Source organism: Chionomys nivalis, chromosome X (assembly GCF_950005125.1).
Source record: "Chionomys nivalis chromosome X, mChiNiv1.1, whole genome shotgun sequence".
In the NCBI taxonomy this organism is placed as follows: Eukaryota; Metazoa; Chordata; class Mammalia; order Rodentia; family Cricetidae; genus Chionomys; species Chionomys nivalis.
In genome coordinates, this window is record NC_080112.1 from 22,695,967 (window position 1) to 22,715,698 (window position 19,732).

At 40.2% G+C, this 19,732-nt stretch overlaps 1 protein-coding gene across 2 annotated transcripts in view; it reads left to right on the plus strand.

The window, feature by feature from the left end:
- Positions 1-19,416, plus strand: part of Klf8 (KLF transcription factor 8) — a 153,939-nt gene extending 134,523 nt beyond the window's left edge. For both annotated transcript variants that reach the window (XM_057760150.1, XM_057760151.1), the window contains exons 3-6: positions 8,450-9,011; positions 10,978-11,089; positions 12,361-12,500; positions 18,880-19,416. In XM_057760150.1, the coding sequence (XP_057616133.1) occupies positions 8,450-9,011; positions 10,978-11,089; positions 12,361-12,500; positions 18,880-19,061 (996 nt within the window). In that variant the 3' untranslated portion in view covers positions 19,062-19,416. The remainder of the gene's footprint in view (positions 1-8,449; positions 9,012-10,977; positions 11,090-12,360; positions 12,501-18,879) is intronic.
- The last annotated feature ends 316 nt before the right edge of the window (positions 19,417-19,732 follow it).

Below are 19,732 nucleotides of genomic sequence, written 5' to 3' on the forward strand. Positions count from 1 at the left end.
GGTGTGTATCATCAGGGCCAGCTAATGAGTCCTATTTTTAAGCAGTGAATGATTGGTCCATGGCGTATAATTGGATTTAAGTTACGTATGCCTTTGGATGAGACTCCTCTGTAGTGTTTTAATGATGTTAAATTGAATTGAATATCTTGTTTATCTTTGTAAGTGCTGCCATTTAGAAACTATCAGTACATCAAAAACTTCCTAATTGTGCAAAACATTGCTGGAGCTTGGTCATCGTGGTACTAAGAGAAAGCTGTCTGACTCAGGACACACCTGCTGCTCTTCATTTTCTGGATTTCTATATATTCATACAATGCAGAGCGGCACTTGACTGTCATACATCTTTTGTTTCTAGTTATTGGTTACTTTCTAGAAGTGGAGTCTCTTGGTTGAAACTTGTGAGTGCCTTGTTATAACCTACATGTCTCTTTTCATGTATGTCCTTTGACTGTTAGCATTTTACAACTTTTTTACAGTCTTTCTTACACACATACACACACACGTGCTCTCTCTCTCTCTCTCTCTCTCTCTCTCTCTCTCTCTCTCTCTCTCTCTCTCTCTCAACCTGCATCAAGACACTTTGTCCATCAATAGCTGGAAATAATCACACTCTCCTGTTAAACTTCATCAGAACTGCCACACCCCCCAAATGAACAGTTTTTCTATATCTAGTGGAGATATATATGTATTTCTGAGAGGTTTCCAGTGACATATTTTCTTAATTTTTTTTTTTTTGTCCACCAGGACTGTGCCTAAATGAGTCTGTCTAATCCTCATCACATTTAGGAGCCCAAATTTCAATTCTATCTCTTCTGTAAAATTTCCCCTGACAATCGAATGCCCATGGATCTCTAGTGCACTCGTAGTCCCAGAATGCTAATTGATTTCTAGCAGTTATTCACATCGTTCCATTCACTTCTTGTCCTATATTGTCAGCTGTAGTATGGAAGTATCTCACATCTTACTGTTGATGATTTTCATTTCTTGCTTCCCCTTTCTCTCTTTTTAAGATTTATTTTTTTAGTGGCATGTAAATGTGTGTCTCGATGTGGCCGTGTGCATATGGATGCAGGAGCTCTGGAGGCCAGGGGCATCGGATTCTCTTGGAGCCTGAGTGACAGGTGGTCGTGGGCTGCTCACTGTGTATAAACAAACCTATTCTCTCAGAATCCTAGAAGCATAAGTCTGGCACTGCCCTGGACTATCAAATTGTCATATCAGTTGTCATAGTGACAACAGTTTCTTACCTTTTCACACACCTGGAAGATACAGGCGTTCCTTGGCTTGTGGCCCTATCACTCTGGTATCTGTCTACCTTTGTGTTCACATCACCTTATTTTGTGGCCCCCTAGGTAATCCAGAGTGGTTGCTTTAAGATCCATAATTCTATCTGTAATTATTCCTTTCCCAAATAGGTGATGTTCATTGATTCTGGGCACTAGGATGTGGATAAATATTTTTTGGTGACCATCTATCAACTTGGTATAAAATGTTACAACAAGCATCTAGTTGTTAAAGTAATTTTGATGATATATCATTAAAAGCCATCATACATTAAAAAGAAATTATTTCCTCTCTTTTTTCTCTTTTTTAAATTTCAAATGAGGTACTAATATTTCTATGCTGTGTAATAAGCAAATACCTAGAACTCATATATACACAAATACTCACGTATATGTGGACATGCACATCCTGTGGTTTTATCTCTTTGTTTTTTGGGATGGTCTCTTGTCATGTATTCTAGGCTGACCTGAAACTGAACATCCTCCAGCCTCAGTCCCCTGAGTTCTGAGATTTCAGGTGTTTGCATTTTTGATCTTGGTCCCCCCCTTTGTTATATAATGTGTTAATTACCACATTCATTAGGTTGTATAAAGAGAAATTGTCCAGTAGCGCCTTATTTCCTCATGCTACTGTGATGGTGAAGACAGAAGATTCAACATTCCTCTAGGTTTAGATTAAATTTAGCGTTTTAATAATATTCATCTCCATCCATTTTTCTCTAATACTGAAACACATCATGGCGTTATTGGAGAAGGACTGGAATTTCAGAGGGTTAAACTGGCTTTTCGACCAAACTAATGAATGTGCATAATATATGTGTACGCACACACAAGTGCACCCAGGCATGAAAATGATTAGTCGAAACCCAGAGCAAAGCTAGAAGAGACCTGTGTACAAAAACAGCTTTTATCTTTCTCTTGGGGAGGAGCCTGGGTTTTATCTTGTTACCATGACAACACTCCTTCCTCTCCTTTCTACTTACTGCGCTGCCTGCAGTATTTTGTTCTTTCATTTTCTTTCTTGTCTTGCCTTCCTACTTTAAAGCTTCACATCAGAGCTATTTCAGATAAATGAGAAGTAACAGTTTGGTTTGCCTCACTTGATTTCCCCTGCTCTCCTGAAGTCAAGGCTGTCTTCATCAGATGTTTAAGAGCTTAAATATTTATAAAAGTGACCACTTTTTTTTCTGGATTTCTTTGTAGAATTGCGTTTCTCCATGATCTCTGGTAATTTGTCAATAATGAATGTAAGAAAAATGCCAAATCAAACATTCTTTTTTTAAAGCCCGATTAGGATACTAGGCATATGAGGGAGGACTGTGGGAAGTAAAACATCTTTAAAAGCCACTCCCAAGTTTTTGGACTTTTCCATGCACAGCCACCTTCATAGACTCTGAAGCCCTGGAAGGCTGTAGCTTCAAGCTTTGAAATAGCAGATTCAGAAAGTAGCCATTCTCTTTCTTTGAGGAGTGGTTAATTATTAACTGGAGAATACTCAAAACCTGAAACTGCCCCCACATTATTGAAGGAGGAAAAAGATGAGTTCAGGAGAAAAATCTCATGGCAGAGCTTTACATCAGTTTCCATATGAGCTCTCAAACCTGTAGTTATTCTGTTCATTGAAGAATAGAATATGGAGCCAATCCTTAGGCTACCACCAGAATGCTAGGCCTGTAACCTCATTTCTTACATTATTCTTCTTTAGAATCTGCAGGTATAACATGCTGTGTAGTGTGAGAAAAGAAAAGAATGCGGTACTACGTGTTTGTTTTTCCTTTTTTTTTTTTACCATAGTGGATTGTTTTATATGCAATGTAGGATAAATCATACCACACATCAGGATACTTAGCACTTTGATCATATTTAAAAGGTACACACAAATTGGTACACACAAACAAAAGCATTGTTTCTACTAGTAGATAAATATGGCCGTCTTTAAATCACAAATGTAATTGATGGCTGCTTCCAAGTGCAGTACATTTTCTTAAGGGGCTTACTTGTAGAAGCGTTGACACCCAGGAAATACTTGTTATAGGCGGGATTCATTTTGCTATAACAAGGAACACGTGAAATCAGTCTGTCCAGATGGAAAAATGTAATGATATTCATTAAGGAAGTTATTAAAGCACTAGGATCTAAATAACCACCTTCTAACATTTGTTTCAGAGCTATGTGATGACAGCAAGAGAGAGCAATGGTTGAAGCACCATTGCAGACAGTTTGAGTGAAAAATTGAGAATCCACGAAGCAGGCTTGGTCTACAGAAGCTCAACCCAGGATAGAGAGTTTGAATAGGGCCTGTGCCATTAGCTCTCATCAAAGCAAGAGGCATAGATGTGTTTGTACACTTTCTTTGTTCAGTTTCCATTTAGGGTGTTCTTGAATAATGTTTTCAGTAACCTGAGTAGCTGCAGATCAAGTACTAGCTTTGGGTTGTGCAAGGCCTTGTGCCGATAGTGGTATCGCGGGCAGCACTCTTTGTCCTAGAAATGGCCTTGGCAAAAGAGGAAATTTACAAATAGTCTCCACTTTATATGTAGGACTCAGAGGTTTGACTTCCTTAGAATTCTAGGCCTAAAGCATGGACCCTAGAAAACACATTAAAAATTGTAACTAAGTACTTCTTTGTTGTGTCTATCTATATATCAGCATCAATGATCTTATTAGAGAAAATAGTGTATATAGGGCTGAGGAGATGCCTCAGTGGTTAACAGTGTATGCAGCTCTTGCAGAGGATATGAGTTCAGTTGTCAGCGTCCATATTAGGCTGCTCACATCCACATGTAACTCCAGGTCCAGGGAATTCAGTTTCTTTGTGCATCTTCATATCCTTTCTTCCATCACTTCATAAACATCTCAAGCAAACTGTAACTCACGTGTGGATTAACCCCCTTTGTGAAAGGGGCTCAGAAAAATCCCATTAGCAGGATCAGGTGTGGCGTCAGGTGGAGACCAGATTGATGACGTTATCAAGATCTGCTTCACTGGGGCTAAGGAGATGGATCGGTGGTTAAGAGCACTTGGTGCCCATGCAGAGGACCTGGGGTTCAGTTCCTAGCACCTGATTGCCACAGAAACCTAGCTGCAAGGTGCACATATTCACATGTGTGCACATACACATACATACATAATTAAAGATAAAAATAAATCTTTAAAAAGAAAAAAGAGAAAATATTGCATCTAATAACTTTTATCGTAGCTCTTTTCTCAGTATCATCAGAAGCCATTGTAAAAAAAAAATTGTGGGGCTGGAGAGATGGCTCAGTGGTTAAGAGCATTGCCTGCTCTTCCAAAGGTCCTGAGTTCAATTCCCAGCAACCATGTGGTGGCTCACAACCATCTGTAATGGGGTCTGGTGCCCTCTTCTGGCCTGCAGACATACACACATACAGAATATTGTATACATAATAAATAAATAAATATTTAAAAAATTTTGGAAATAGGTGACCTTCCTGCTTTGCTTAAAGAATCTTTTTGTAAAGATTTATGTATGTATGTATGTATGTATGTATGTATGTATGTATGTATGTATGTAATATTCTGTCTGCATGCATGCCTACAGGCCAGAAGAGGGCACCATATCTCATTACAAATGGTTGTGAGCCACCATGTGGTTGCTGGGAATTGAACTCTCGACTTCTGGAAGAGCAGCCAGCGCTCTTAACTGCTGAGCCATCTCTCCAGCCTTACGGATTCTTTTGATTGTACTTTTGATACCACTGAATGAAGCTACTCTGGCAGAGACAAGTAGGAATGTAGAAAAACATGGTTGCTTAAATTGATTTGGGAGATCCAGAGATCAGTAAAGATGTTTATTAAAATGGTTCTTTTTACAAAATTTGTTTTTATGTATATATGTGTGTATGCCTGTTTGTGTATATACATGTGCCCACAGTGCCAGAAGCGGGACACTGGATCCCTTGGAACTGGAATTATACAGACAGTTGTGAGCCACCATGTGGGTGCTGGGAACTGAACCCCAGGTCCTCTGCATGAGTACCAAGTGCTCTTAACCACTGGTCCATCTCCTTAGCCCCAGTGAAGCAGATCTTGATAACGTCTCCACCTGACGCCACACCTGCTCCTGCCAATGGGATTTTTCTGAGCCCCTTTTACAAAGGGGGTTAATCCACACGTGAGTTACAGATTGCTTGAGATGCTTATGAAGTGATGGAAGAAAGGCATGAAAATGCATACTGTAAAAAAAAAAAAAAGATTAGCACAAGGCCCAAGTTTAGTTGGGGGCTTCCAAGTCAAGAAAACAATGTCTCAACAAATAGAAGAGAAACGCAGATGGAAGTCTGGCTAAGTTCTGACGATTGAGTATAGATTCTTTTTCTGTGCCCACACTCATTCCCTTAATACTTTTGAGGGGTGGTCCGTAAGTGAAGTCACAGCAAGGGGACGCTACCTCTCCATATTTCTCCCTTTCAGAATTCAGCTCCTTATTTTCTCTCATCAAGTTTTAAAAAATAGTTACTACTGTAGTACCGTTATCATACCTTATAATTATAATTAACAATGCTCATTAATACCGCGTGTATTCAGTTAGCAGTCAAGTTTCTCCAGGTTTCCTTTCTTTAAATGCTCTCCGGTCATTGGGCAGAAATTTCAATTTAATAGCTTTGCTCATGTCACTCTACTCTTCTGTTACCCAGCCTTTTCTCGAATCCCCTTTTCCCTTCTTTCCAAATCAAACTGTGGACTAGCTCAGTAAGCATTTTGAACATCTCTAATAGTTTAAAACTTCCATAACTCAAATGTGTTTTCAGAAAGTAGAGACGTGCTCTGATTATTGGCTGACGTGGCACTGTCATCTCTAAGGCCATTGTCATGATTTATATTGCTTGGCTGTTGTTTACACAGTACCCAACATCCTTGACATCTGATTTGATCAAGTTTTTAGAGATATTATAATTAGATTGGGACTTTTCTGTTTATATTGCATGTTCAGTGACCATTTATTAGTATTTTTGATTGTATTTTAACTAATAAATTAAAAACAAAGTTCATACACTTTAATGTAGTGCCGTGTCATGTTTGGATATCTGTATACATTGAATAATGTGCAGCTTATGCTAAACACAGCCATTTCCTCAGACATTTATCGTTTTATAATAAAAATTGTCAAACTCGTTTCTGTTTTTAAGTTTTTATTTTTACGAATGTGAGCCTGCATGAGTACATGTGCGTGTAGTGTTTTTAGAGGCAGAAGAGGATGTGGGGTCCCCCTGAAACTGAAATCACAGGTGGCCTGTGAGCTACCATGTGGGTGCTGGGAACTGAAACTCCGTCCTCTGCAAGAGCAGTAAGCATGTTTAATCGCTGAGCTGTCTCTCTAGCCCAGCATCATATGTAGCCACCCAGGAGGCTATGGGATAAGATTCCAGGGTTCTTTGCTTATTAAACCATAGCTTGGTTCCTATTGATCATTCTTTGCCCATCTTCCGTCCATTGTCCCTAAGCTCTGGTAGTCAATTTTTCTGTTCCCAATTTGTGCAAATTGAGTTTATTTAAAGATTCCGCACATGAATAGGATCATGTGATACTTGTGTTTCTGTGCCTCCATTGTTTCCCTTAAAATAAAGATCTCCAGTTCCATCCATGTTGAACTGATAACAGGATCTTTTTCCTTTCGAGGATGAATACTATTCTATTGAGTGTATTTATCATGTTTTCTTTATCCTCTTATCAATTACTAGACAGAGTTCATCCATGTCTTAGCTATTGTAAAAACAGCTGCAGTGACCATGGGCGTGCAAATGTCTTTGTCTGGGTTTCTGCATTTCTGTCTCTCTATACTCTATCTCTGTGTGTCTGCGTGCATGTATGTGTGTGCATGTATGTATGCATGTAGGCCAAGTCACTGTGTATCCCAGACTGGCCTCAGACTCACAGTCCTCAACTCACCTCAGACTCTCCTGCCTCAACTTCCCAATTGATGGGATTATAGATAGATGTGCATTTAATTTTTAATTACTCCACATTTTAGAACTTACAAAATTTAACGTTCTATGTAAATTCAACTAATTACCCTGTATCATATTCCCTGTGCCTATTATCTACTAACACTCCATTGCTAATAGAAGTGCTCTTCTTACCTCTTTTCTCTCCTTGGGAAAGCCTATTAATTCTCTGACTCACCTAAAATGTCACCTTCTCCTTAAAGCCTTCCCTGTCTAGATAGAACAGATTACCACCCCCCCCCAAGCAAATCTTTTCCGTGTTGGAAGTGGAACCTAAGACTTTGATTTTGCTAGGCAAATGATGTACCACTGTGCTACATCTACTTCCTCGTTTCTCTGAAGCATCTTGTTTATATGTCACATTACTTATTTCAGTATGACTTGCAAGGTACTCATTCTAACATTCTAGTTAGTATATACTTAGCTGTGCCTTATTCATAAATAAGTTAAGAATAGCATTGCTGTGTCTTACTCATAACTGTTGTCACTGGGCTTAGAACATTGCCTTTGCAGGACAATTGTGTAAATGGTTTCTGCTCTTTTTTTCAAGAGCTATTTTTTAAATGAACATCCTTCTTTTGGATTTTTTGAGTTAAAATTGAATTTCATTTTAGCTCTATGATTGTGAATTTTTTTTTTTTTTTTGAGACAGGGTTTCTCTGTGTAACAGCCCTGGCTGTCCTGGAATTAGCTATTGTAGACCAGGCTGGCCCTGAACTCACAGAGATCCGCCTGCCTCTGCCTCCCAAATGCTGGGATTAAATGCGTTTGCCACCACTGCTCGGCCATGAAAATTTAATTAAAAGATTTTTATCAATTGTACGATACAGTAGTGTCAATACTTTTTGTTTTCTTTTTTTTTTTTGGTTTTTCGAGACAGGGTTTCTCTGTAGCTTTGGAGTCTGTCCTGGAACTCCCTTTGTAGACCAGGCTGGCCTTGAACTCACAGAGATCCGCCTGCCTCTGCATCCCGAGTGCTGGGATTAAAGGTGTGCGCCACCACTGCCCGGCGTAGTGTCAATACTTAACACTGGTGCATAGTACCATTTTCTTTCCTTTTATTCTGTACTGTATTGCAGTCTCATTTCTTTCAATATGATGTATCTTTTCCATGAGTGTAGAGATTTCTTTCTTTCATTGTTCCTGTGTCTCTTTAGAATACTAACAGTGGCTGTCTCACCTCATATTCGTTTATTTTAGGTCACTGGCCCTGTTCAGATCAGAGATCCCCCTGTGACAGCACACAGAAGTAATATGACTTCTTCCCCACTCCTGGATGCCAGCCCAATGGAGCACCCAGCCCTGTTTAATGATATCAAGATTGAGCCTCCAGAAGAGCTCCTGGCTAGTGATTTCAGCCTGCCCCAGGTGGAACCAGTTGACCTCTCCTTTCACAAGCCGAAGGCTCCTCTCCAGCCTGCTAGCATGCTGCAAGCTCCAATACGGCCTCCCAAGCCACCATCTGCAGCCCAGGCCATGGCGGTACCCACTTCATCTGACACAGGCACTTCAGCGGCCATTCCTACCGTTCTCACTCCAGGCTCTATCCTGGCGTCCTCTCAGGGGACGGCGGGCCAGCCGATTTTACATGTGATTCACACCATCCCCTCAGTCAGTTTGCCAAATAAGATGGGTGGACTAAAAACAATCCCACTGGTGGTGCAGTCTTTGCCTATGGTCTATACCAGTCTGCCTGCAGACGGGAGTCCTGCAGCTATTACTGTCCCACTCATTGGAGGGGACGGCAAAAATGCTGGGTCAGGTGAGTTCAGGGTTTACAGCTTCTTATAGTCAGAGAACTTGCTTTCTCAGTCATTCTGTTTTGTCTCTTTTCACCTCTTCCAATTGGAAGGGACAGTTTCAAAGGAGATTTTTTTTTAAATTATCATTTTTTAAAAAGTGGTTCTAAAATAATTTCTATATAATGCTTAAGAATGTATAATGGGGTGGCGCACGCCTTTAATCCCAGCACTTGGGAGGCAGAGGCAGGCGGATCTCTGTGAGTTCGAGACCAGCCTGGTCTACAAGAGCTAGTTCCAGGACAGGCTCCAAAACCACAGAGAAACCCTGTCTTGAAAAACAAAAAAACAAAAAAACAACAAAAAAAAGAATGTATAATGGGCCATGTGTATTGGCACATATCTATAATCTCAGCACTTGAGAGGCTGGGGTAGGAAAGTCCCAGACTAACCTTGGACTGCAAGCTCCAGGCCACACTGTGGCAAGGAACTTGTGACAAGGAGACCTTGTCACAAAAGAATCTATAATTGATCTCCATTAGATAGAACATGTTTCTCAAACAAGGATGCATATTCTTGAGTGAAATATTACGTGTCTTCCTAGAATCTTTATGTGTTTTTATTTGATAGTAAATAATTTAAAGCACTATATTTAAAAATAGTGCTATTTTAAAAGGAAATGCAAAATTTGAACTCTGAGTTAAATTACAAACTAAATAAAAAAATGCACTCAGTAAGACCTTGTTCATCCTGGGCCTTCCCAGATTACTGCGCTATTTGCTTTCTGTGCCATTAGGAACGCTTTGTTAGAAAACTCACTATTCCTCCCAGTGCCGTAACTTAGCCGAGCTCAGTGGTGTCTCACCACACCGTCCCTGTTCTCTATAGAAAAGTCTCGACAATATAGCCACGTTTCCTGGGAAGCCCTTTATTTGACGTCTATGACCTTCCTTTTAAGATTTTATTGCTTTGAAAATTTTATTTGATTTCAAGAGTATGAGGCCATTTTTCCTACATGAAGACTTTATGATGTGACTCTGCACCTCTCCAGGGACACCCAGCACAGGGCTCCCTAGTACTTAACTGCAGATCATTTGTTGAACAAATAAGATTGAAAATTTGCTTGGAAGAGTTTCATATGCTGTCATCTATCTATTTATTTATGCTTTGGGGGTACTTCTAGTACTCTTCTATTGAACTATACCCCTAGCCTTCTTTTTGATTAAAAAACAAAACAAAAACAAAACAAACCTTTTTTTTGAGATAAGAGTTTCATGAATTTACTCAGACTGGTTTAACACATATTACCCAAGCAGTTGTTGAACTGTGATTCTTCTACATCAGCTTATTGAGTAGCTGGGGTTACAGGTCTGTGTCACCAGGACTATCTTATTTAACTTTTGAAGTGAGCTCAGCATTCAGAACATATAAATTAAACCCCGTCTTTCATTGTCCTCAACAACAGTTCCTTTTCCAGAATTATGTTGATTTTGTTCACAATCAGAAACGATAAAAGAAAATCCGTTGCTTCTAACTTGGTCTGAAATATTTGCCATCACCATGTGTGTAATATTACAATCAGCTTTGAGTGTTGTAATTTGGGATAATCCTAGGAATTCTCTCAAGACAGTCAGGGAACTCTCCAGAGACTTCAGTGTCTTCAAAATACATGGAACCCATCTTTCCTGCAGACCCTTTCCCAGGAGCTGGAAGTAGAGGGATGGCTACATCATACTTAGATCGTGTCCTGGAGAAATTCACATTCTGGTGATGGGAGAACAGTCATTGCTACCCTTCCTTCAAAGACCCCTCTGACCTTTCTTATGTTGAAAAATTGTTTAGTAGTTACTGCCTTCCTCCTTTCTTTTTTTCCAACATTTTTCTATCTTCTACTTCTTAATGTGGGAATCCTGAAAATAATTGTCGAGGTGAAAATAACTGTAGTGGTGCACACATCCTGGTCTACAGTACTCCCTTTCTTTTTTTTAGTCAAAGTCGACCCCACCTCCATGTCTCCCCTGGAGTTTCCAAGTGATAGTGACGAGAGTGCGATCGAGAGCGGATCTTCAGCCTTACATAGTCTGCAGGGATTGCAGCAAGAGTAAGTACTTAAAGTGTGCACGCGTGTGTATGTGTGCGCATGCGTGCACACATGCATGCGTGTATAGAGTTAGAATTAACAGAACACAGCAGTAAAAGATTGAAGAAAACAAAGTATAAGCTAACTGCTTTCCCCAGGAACTATATAAGTGTATGTACTTTTGTAGCATTTTTCTCTAATAGCCTGGCTTTCTAATCTTGAAAAGAATTGGAAGCAATTAGCTTGCATTAAGCCACCATGATTTTTTTTAATTTTTTGTTTTAAATGTTTTATTCATTTTACTTACCAACCACAGTTCTCCCTCTTTTCCCTCCTCCTGCTACCCCCCCCACCTTTCCCACAACCCACCCACCATTCACTCCTCAGACAGGGTAAGGCCTCCCATGTGGAGTTAGCAGAGCCTGGCACATTAAGTTGAGACAGGACCAAGCCCCTCCCCACTGCATCAAGACTGAGCAAGGCATCATCCCACCATAGGGAATGGGCTCCAGAAAGCCAGCTCATGCACCAGAGAGATAGATCCTGGTCCCACTGCCAGGGGCCCCTCAAACAGACCAAGCTACATTACTGTCACCCCCATGTAGAGGGTCTAGTTTGGTCCTATGCAGCCTCCCCCACTGTTGGTCTAGAGTGTGTGAATTTCCACAAGCTCAGGTCAGCTGTCTGTAGATTTTCCCCTTCATGATCTTGACCTCCCTTGCTCATGTAATCTCTCCTCCCTCTCTTACACTGGACTCCAGGAACTTGGCTTGGTGCTTGGTTGTGGATCTCTGCATCTGCTTCCATCAGTTACTGGATGAAGGCTCTATGATGACAATTAAGGTTGTCATCAATCTGATTACAGGGAAAGGCCAGCTCAGGCACCTTGTCCGCTATTGCTAGGACTCTTAGCTGGGGTCATCCTTGAGGATTTCTGGGAATTTCCCTAGCACCAGTTTCTCCCTAACCCCATAATGGCTTCCTCTATCAAGCTATCTCTTTCATGAGCAAACATGTTATATGAAAAATACATTTTGTTAAGCATGATAATGGCACATGTTGAAGTGAAATGTTCACACCGTTTGACATCGTAGCTACTCAAAGAAAAATTACCACCTCCAGTGCTTTCTCAGTGAGTTGCATTTCCTAAGCAGACTGGCCTATTTGAAAGAATTGCTTACATTCTTCCAGCTATTTCTTCTCTTAGGGAGCTAGCATTGAATTTGCATAAATGATAAAATGGTCTGAAATCCCACTACTGCAATTAGTTTAATCTTTCTTCCTTTACTTAGACCAGCAACGATGGTCCAAATGCAAGGAGAAGACTCTCTCGACTTAAAGAGAAGACGGATTCACCAGTGTGACTTTGCTGGATGCAGCAAAGTGTACACCAAAAGCTCGCACCTGAAAGCTCACCGCAGAATCCATACAGGTCTGTCGCTCACTCCGCCCCCACACTGTCCCAGCTCCAGCACACACCTGCATACATAGAGGAGGCTAGAGGGAGAGAGAAAAACTACAAGGAAGAGAAGATCACTTATGGGTTTTCATCCTATTCTTCTTTTTTTTTTTTTTTTTTTGGGTTTTTTGAGACAGGGTTTCTCTGTAGCTTTGGAGCCTGTCCTGGAACTAGCTCTTGTAGACCAGGCTGGTCTCGAACTCACAGAGATCCACCTGCCTCTGCCTCCCGAGTGCTGGGATTAAAGGCGTGTGCCACCACCGCCCGGCCCTTCATCCTATTCTTCTTATCCTAACACCAAGAACAGTCCAGCAAAACAGAAAGCCTGGTACCGTCCAAATGAATGTGCTGCTGTGCCTAGTTTTACAGTGCCATGTAGTCAATAGGTCCAAGGCATCATGCATGGTCTAAGCACTCTACTAACTTAGCTACATCACCAGTCCCTTCGAGCTTTTGTTTTGTTTTCTTTTGTTGTTCACTTTTTTTTTTTTTTTTGACATGGGATATCATGTAGCCACCCCTGGCCTCAAACTTGCTATGTAGCTGAGACTGACCTTGAATTTCTAATACTTTTGCCTTCATCTCCCAAGTGCTGGGATTATAAGCATCCAATACCAAACCCATCATATTCTTGAGTTTTGCTTAAGCATTCTCCATGCTGTACCATCAGTATACCAGGAATTTTTTTCTCCATATTCTTCTTACCATAGTGTGCTATATTTGTTTATTTATTATGCTAGCTATTCTGACTAGGCTAGGGTAGCATATGGGTTCTTTTGATGTGTCTGCGATGGCTGAAAACCAAGCATATTTTCATGTATTTACTGGAACATTTGTACTTCTTTTCAGTAGTGAGTGTCCACATGATTTTCCCATTTAGTGAGTGAATTACTCATTTGCTATTATATTGACTTCTTTGCGTATTTTGAATATTCATCCTCTCTCATGCGTAACTAGCAGAGATTTTTCTCTCACGTTATTGGTTGTGTCTTTTGCTGATTATTTCTTTATTCTGCAGATGCATTTTAATTTTTCACCCCATCTTGAGTTTATTTCCTGAGCTCTTAGAGACATTGAAGTATTTTACATATTTTCCTCTAAGTTTCAAAATTATGGTTCTAACATTAGTTTCTATGCCATTGTGAGTTTAGTTTTGTTTAGTGAGAAATAGGGATATATTTTCAATGCTTCCCATGTGGGTATCTAGTTTTCTTAACACCAGTTATTGTCAAAGATGATCTTCCCCAATATGTGTGCATTAGATACTTCTCATCATTGTAACTAAATATTTAAACAAGTCAACTTTTTTTTTCTTTTGGTTTTTCAAGACAGGGTTTCCCAGTAGCTATGTAGCCTGTCCTAGAACTCATTCTGTAGACCAGACTGGCCTCAAACTCACAGAGTTCCATGTGTCTCTGCCTCCCAAGTGCTGGAATTAGAGGTGTGCACCACCTCTACCTGGCTGAGCAAATCAACTTTAAAGAGAAAATTATATTTTTGTTTCTAGTTTTAGTGTGTGGCCACCTGCCTCTGTTGCTTCCGGTGAAGCAGAACATTGTGGAGAAAACATGTCAGGGAAGAGAGTGGCTCACCACATGGTGGTGTACAAGAGACGCAGATGAACAAAGAAGGGCCAAGAACAAGATATGCTTTCTGAGTATATATATCTTCATGCTCCCATCCTCTATGCTGGCGCTGTCTTGTGTTTTCCATCACTTGTGAATAATGTAAAGTTTTAAGAGCATCAATGGATTAAGCATTGATTATAACCCTCATAATCCAGTCACTTCTAGCATTACCAACTAGGGACAAGTCATCAACACATAGCCCCACATAACCTCTTGGGGTTATTTTGTACCAAAACATAATTTTTTTTTCTTTTGTCAAGAATTTGATGACTGTAGACATGTGGGTTTATTTCTAGGTTCTTTATTCTATTCCATTGGTTTATGTGTCTGATTTTTTTTTACCAGCACTGTTTTATTTTTGTTGTTGTTACTATTGCTCTGTAGTATATTTTGTAATACCTTCAGCATTAATATCATAAACATTTTGTTTAAGATTGCTTTGGCTATTTAGGTCTTTTGTACATCCATATCAATTTCAAGTGAGCCAGGAAGTGATAGCACACACCTTTAATCCCAGCACTCAGGAGGCAGAGAATTCGAGGCCAGCCTGGTCTACAGAGTGAGTTTCAGGACAGCAGAACTATTACACAGAGAAATCCTGTCTTAAAAAACAAAAAGAAAGGAAGGAAGAAAGGAAGGGAGGGAGGGAGGGAAGGAGGGAGGGAGGGAGGGAGGGAGGGAGGAAGGAAGGAAGGAAGGAAGGAAGGAAGGAAGGAAGGAAGGGAAAATAAAATTAAAAGACTGCAGTGCACATACATTTTCAACATCATTTTATTATATATCTTGTAAGAACCAGAGTCATGGCAGTGCTGGAAAGGGGTTTAGGAAGCCATTCAGGTTCATCGCTTACAGCATAGAGCTAATGAAGTGACGATAAAGGGACGCAGAGCAGTCATAACGGTATCTACTCAGTATCGGGTTCTGCTTTTATTTTTGCTTCCTTTTGAGTATCACCTGTATTCTTATCACTAGAAAAATAAAACTCAGGTTGTCAGGCTTGGCAGCAAGCACCTTTACCAAATGAAGAAGACCATCTCAGTTCTCTCTCTCTCTCTCTCTCTTTCTCTCTCTCTCTCTCTCATTTTGTTTTATTGCTGTGCATAAAATTTCAAGCACTGTATTTAAAGGGAGTATGGATTATAGACATCTTTGCCTTGTTTTTTATTGTACAAGAAATGCTTCCGGTTTGTCCTCATTCTATATTATGCTGGCTATCGACTTGCTGATAGTCTTTATCATGTTGGGGTGTGATCCTCCTATTCTTAATTTCCTCAAGGCTTATATTATGACTATATGTTGAACTGTATCAGAGTCCTGTCCTGCATTTATGGAGATTATCATGGCATATTTATCTTTGATCCTATCTATGTACTATGTTACATTTATTGATTTGTGTATGTTGATCCATCCTGGCACACCAGAATTTAATCAAGTTAACCATGGCTTATTATTTTTGATATGCTGTTTAATTGAGTTGAAAATAATTTATTGATGATTTTTGTGTCTGTGTTCATCAAGGCTGTTGTCCTGTACCTTGTTTGCTTTCTTTTTTTTTTTAATGTGTCCTCATCAAGTTTTGATGTCTAGATGACACTGAACAAAAGCTTCTTTAACCATAATAAAAGGCAAAGATCTTGAAATAGAAAGAGGGACTTCGTCCTGAACTATTTTGAATCTGAGTGTTCTAGCAGTGAGCTCAGATTGCCACACGGTGGCACTACCTTAACACGTTAGTTATTATTCATCTGGGTCTAGTGAAAATAGGAGCTCCTAGGAGAAATCCTTGAGCAGTTACAATAAAGTCTATACATAGCAAAACTGTTGTGGAGTGTGGAGATAGGCTACTACTATGTTGAATAAAAGTAAAAAAAACTCATTTGCACTTCCTACATTCTCTGATATCCTGTTGTTCTTTCTAGATGTTAATAGTCTTGCATAACCTACCAGTTTCTTCTTTTGTTCGGTGAAAGAGATAGACAGGGTAGCACTGCCTAGCCTAGAACTCACTATATAGACCAGGCTGGCTTTGAACTCAGAGGTCTCCCTGTGGAGTCTTGTGGGTCTGAGATAAAAGGTGTGTACCACTACACCCAGATTGTCTTTAGTCTTTAATGCTTTCGGCTGTGTGCCATTCTTCTTAGAGGCTAATGCAGCAGTTTCTGAATACTGAAATGATCAGGAACTAACATCTTTAATCAACCAAATAGTTTCCTGGTAATGCTCCAAACCTGTGAGATGGACCAGATTTAATTCTGTCGCCCATTATCTACTAAGTAATTAGTGAACACTCAAGAGGGTTAGTAGGCGGCAAGCAGTAAGTTAAAAGAGAAGATGCAAATCTGATTGCCACCAGACTTTAAAACAGCACAAAGCAAATGCCTCAGAAATTTTATAATGCGGAAAAGAGGGATAGAAGAGCAAAGACTGTTAGAATCCTAATACATTCTGTGTCTGCATTATTTATTGTCTTTTATTATAAAATAATACTCATTCTAGTAGATGAGAAACAGAGAAGCATATAAAGGGAAAAAAACAAATATTACTATGATTTGTGATCTGCGTTTATCCACAGTTAATGTGTATTTGTTCACATAGCATACTTCCTTTAATTAAAATAAAGTTTTGGCTGGGTGGTAATGATGCACACCTTTAATCCCAGCACTCAGGGGGCAGAGGCAGGAGGATCTCTCTGAGTTTGAGACCAGCCTGTTCTATAGTATGAATTCCAGGATAGCCAGGGCTACACAGAGAAACCGTATTTTGAAAAAAAATTAGATTTATTTATGTTTATTGTATGTGTATGGCTGTTTCCCTTGTATATATGTATGCCTGTGTACCATGTGTGTGCCTGGTGCCACAAAGGCTAGAAAGAGGCATCAGATCCCCTGGACCTGGAGTTACTGATGGTAGTGAGTTACCATATGGGTGCAGAGAATTGAGCCTAGATCCTTTGTAAGAGCAACCAGTGCTCAGAACCACTGAGCCATCTCTCCAGCCCCAACTAATTAACTTTTGCAATACCTTCTCACTTAGGAACACAGACTAGCCTCAAATTCTTGGACCTCCTACCTCACTTTCTTTAGGACTAGGATTGCAGGTGTTCACTACCAGTCCTGGCTTATTTTTTTTTTTGTTGTTGTTATAATATATATGATGTCTATCATATATGTTATATATGTCTACATCATGATTTAAAGTATTCAAACAGTGCAAAAAGTTGTAAAAAAAAAAAAAAGGTCTCCTACCATCCTTCATCTTCACTTTTCGCATTGTTGATACTTTTCCTATAATTTCTGTTTCAATGTGTCGATGTTTCCTTTATCCTGAGTGTATAAGTGTGTGGTATATGACCCATGCATATAATGGGATTGTGCTTTGGTAGTTCTTCCTGTACTACTTTTTTTTTCCATTTTTTTCCCTCTCCTGGTCATACATGTCCCACATATAATCCAGTTTTAACCTTAAGATTCGGAGCATGGAGCTTGATAGCTCTCCCCATTCCTCTCCATGGAGGAGTTTATGACCGGACAGAGGAGCCAGCAAGCTTCATCTGAGTGCTCTTTCCATTGAATCATGTGCTCTTGTTATCGATGGATTTATTTCAGATCAGCCATTAGGAAGGATCCGATGAAAGACTATAGCTAGACTCGAGTAGTCGAGTAGAAAGTGGCAGCCACCTGGATTTGTGTTACAGCTTGCATGTCAGATTCCGCCTACAGGCTCCTGTGTTTGAAAACTTGGCCCCCAGCTGCTTGTGTGTGCTATTTGGGGGAGGTTGTGGAATTTTGGCAGTTGGGGCTTGGCTGTAGAAAGTGAATCTCTGGGAGGTAGGCTTACAGCCCAGCCCGACTTTCCTCTTTCTGCTTCCTGATCTGCAGAGATGTGAGTACACACTGAACTGAGCACCTGACATGATGGAGCCTCCTGCAACCATGTCTACTTTGCCTTAATGAACTGCATGCCTGCAAACCATGACCCAGAATAAGTCCTTTCTTCCTTAGCTTGCTTCTTGCCAGGCATTTGGTCACAGCTAGGGGAATACAGTTTGTACTAGCAATCTAATTTTTTTTTCTTCTTTTTGAGAGAGTACCTCACTATATATCCTTGCATAGCCTGGAACTCACTATGTAGACTAGCCTGGCCTCAAATGTGTAATGTTGTTCCTCCTGCCTCTTCCTCTTGAGTGCTAGGAGTGCCGGCAGGCTTTCCTATGTCTAGCCTCCACTGCCTACCTTTTAAAATGTTTTGAACAACCTTGTGAGATATTTCTGCTTCTGTTTAGATTTGAGAAAATGCACTTGGCCAGGGCAAAGTTACTGTTTACTATCGGTTAGTGTGGTAGAAGCAGGATTCAAAGACTGTTTCTCTCCACTTTACTGTTTCAACCTAAGTTTAGACCTTCTGCAAACAGCACTGTGTAGTTGAGTAGATTTTTAAGTATCCTCGCTACAAAAGACAGTGTGTGAAATAATGCATATGCTAATGAGCTAGATTTAACCAGTCCACAGTATGTGCGTATTTTGAAACTTGTAGAAGACAAGCAATATGATGTTTATTTATTAAGCTAACTAATTAAAAAGGTGAATGAGAGTACCCCTTTACAGTGATTGTCTGTCTTACTTTTGGACTCGAGCTTTGATATAAATATAAACTATGCATTCTGCTGTGTTTCTGCTAGCAAGTCATTTGCTGATTACCTTAATTTTGCCGTATTCCCCCTGCAGGAGAGAAGCCTTACAAATGCACCTGGGACGGCTGCTCCTGGAAGTTTGCTCGCTCGGATGAGCTCACTCGCCATTTCCGTAAGCACACGGGCATCAAGCCGTTCAGGTGCACAGACTGCAACCGCAGTTTTTCTCGATCTGACCACTTGTCCCTACACCGCCGGCGCCATGACACCATGTGAATATCCCTGGCCACAACAGACGTGCTGCACTGGTCTCCTGAGTGTGTGCTGAGGTCGAGACTATGTTTGCCTCTTTGACTACAACTTGCCCCTGTGATTGGGGTTAGAACAGCCTACTGAGCCGGGTTGATGAGACTGGAGAAACAGTTAGCTGGTCTCCATGTGGCTCTTCATATTCCGCTTTCACCTCTCCACTGTCCAGACTTCAGTTTTGTCAACCTCTTCCTGGGTTGAATTCTAGTGCGGCGCCCATGGTTGCCCTCCCTGATCCCTCATACTATGTTATAGACATTTTTCCTACAATAACAAACAAAACAGGAATCAAACTCAAGGCTGTGAACAAATATCCGCTGCTCCCCCCTTTTCTCTTGTTTTATAAAACTTATCCGTATATATATATCTATGTAGATATATATATATATATATAGATATATATATATACGGATAAGTTTACAGTATATATATATCTATATATATCTATATATACTGTAACCAGTACTTAAAGTCACTTAGTGATGTCCTAAAATGAGGGTTTTTTTTTCAAAGTCATAGGTACAAGGGGCATAACGGTGTTGATTGATCATATTTACAGAGAATTGAGTCTGAAATACAGAGTCTCATTCTAACCCCAAAGGTTTTGTAGATCCAGTTTTACTTGTTCTTACCAGTTT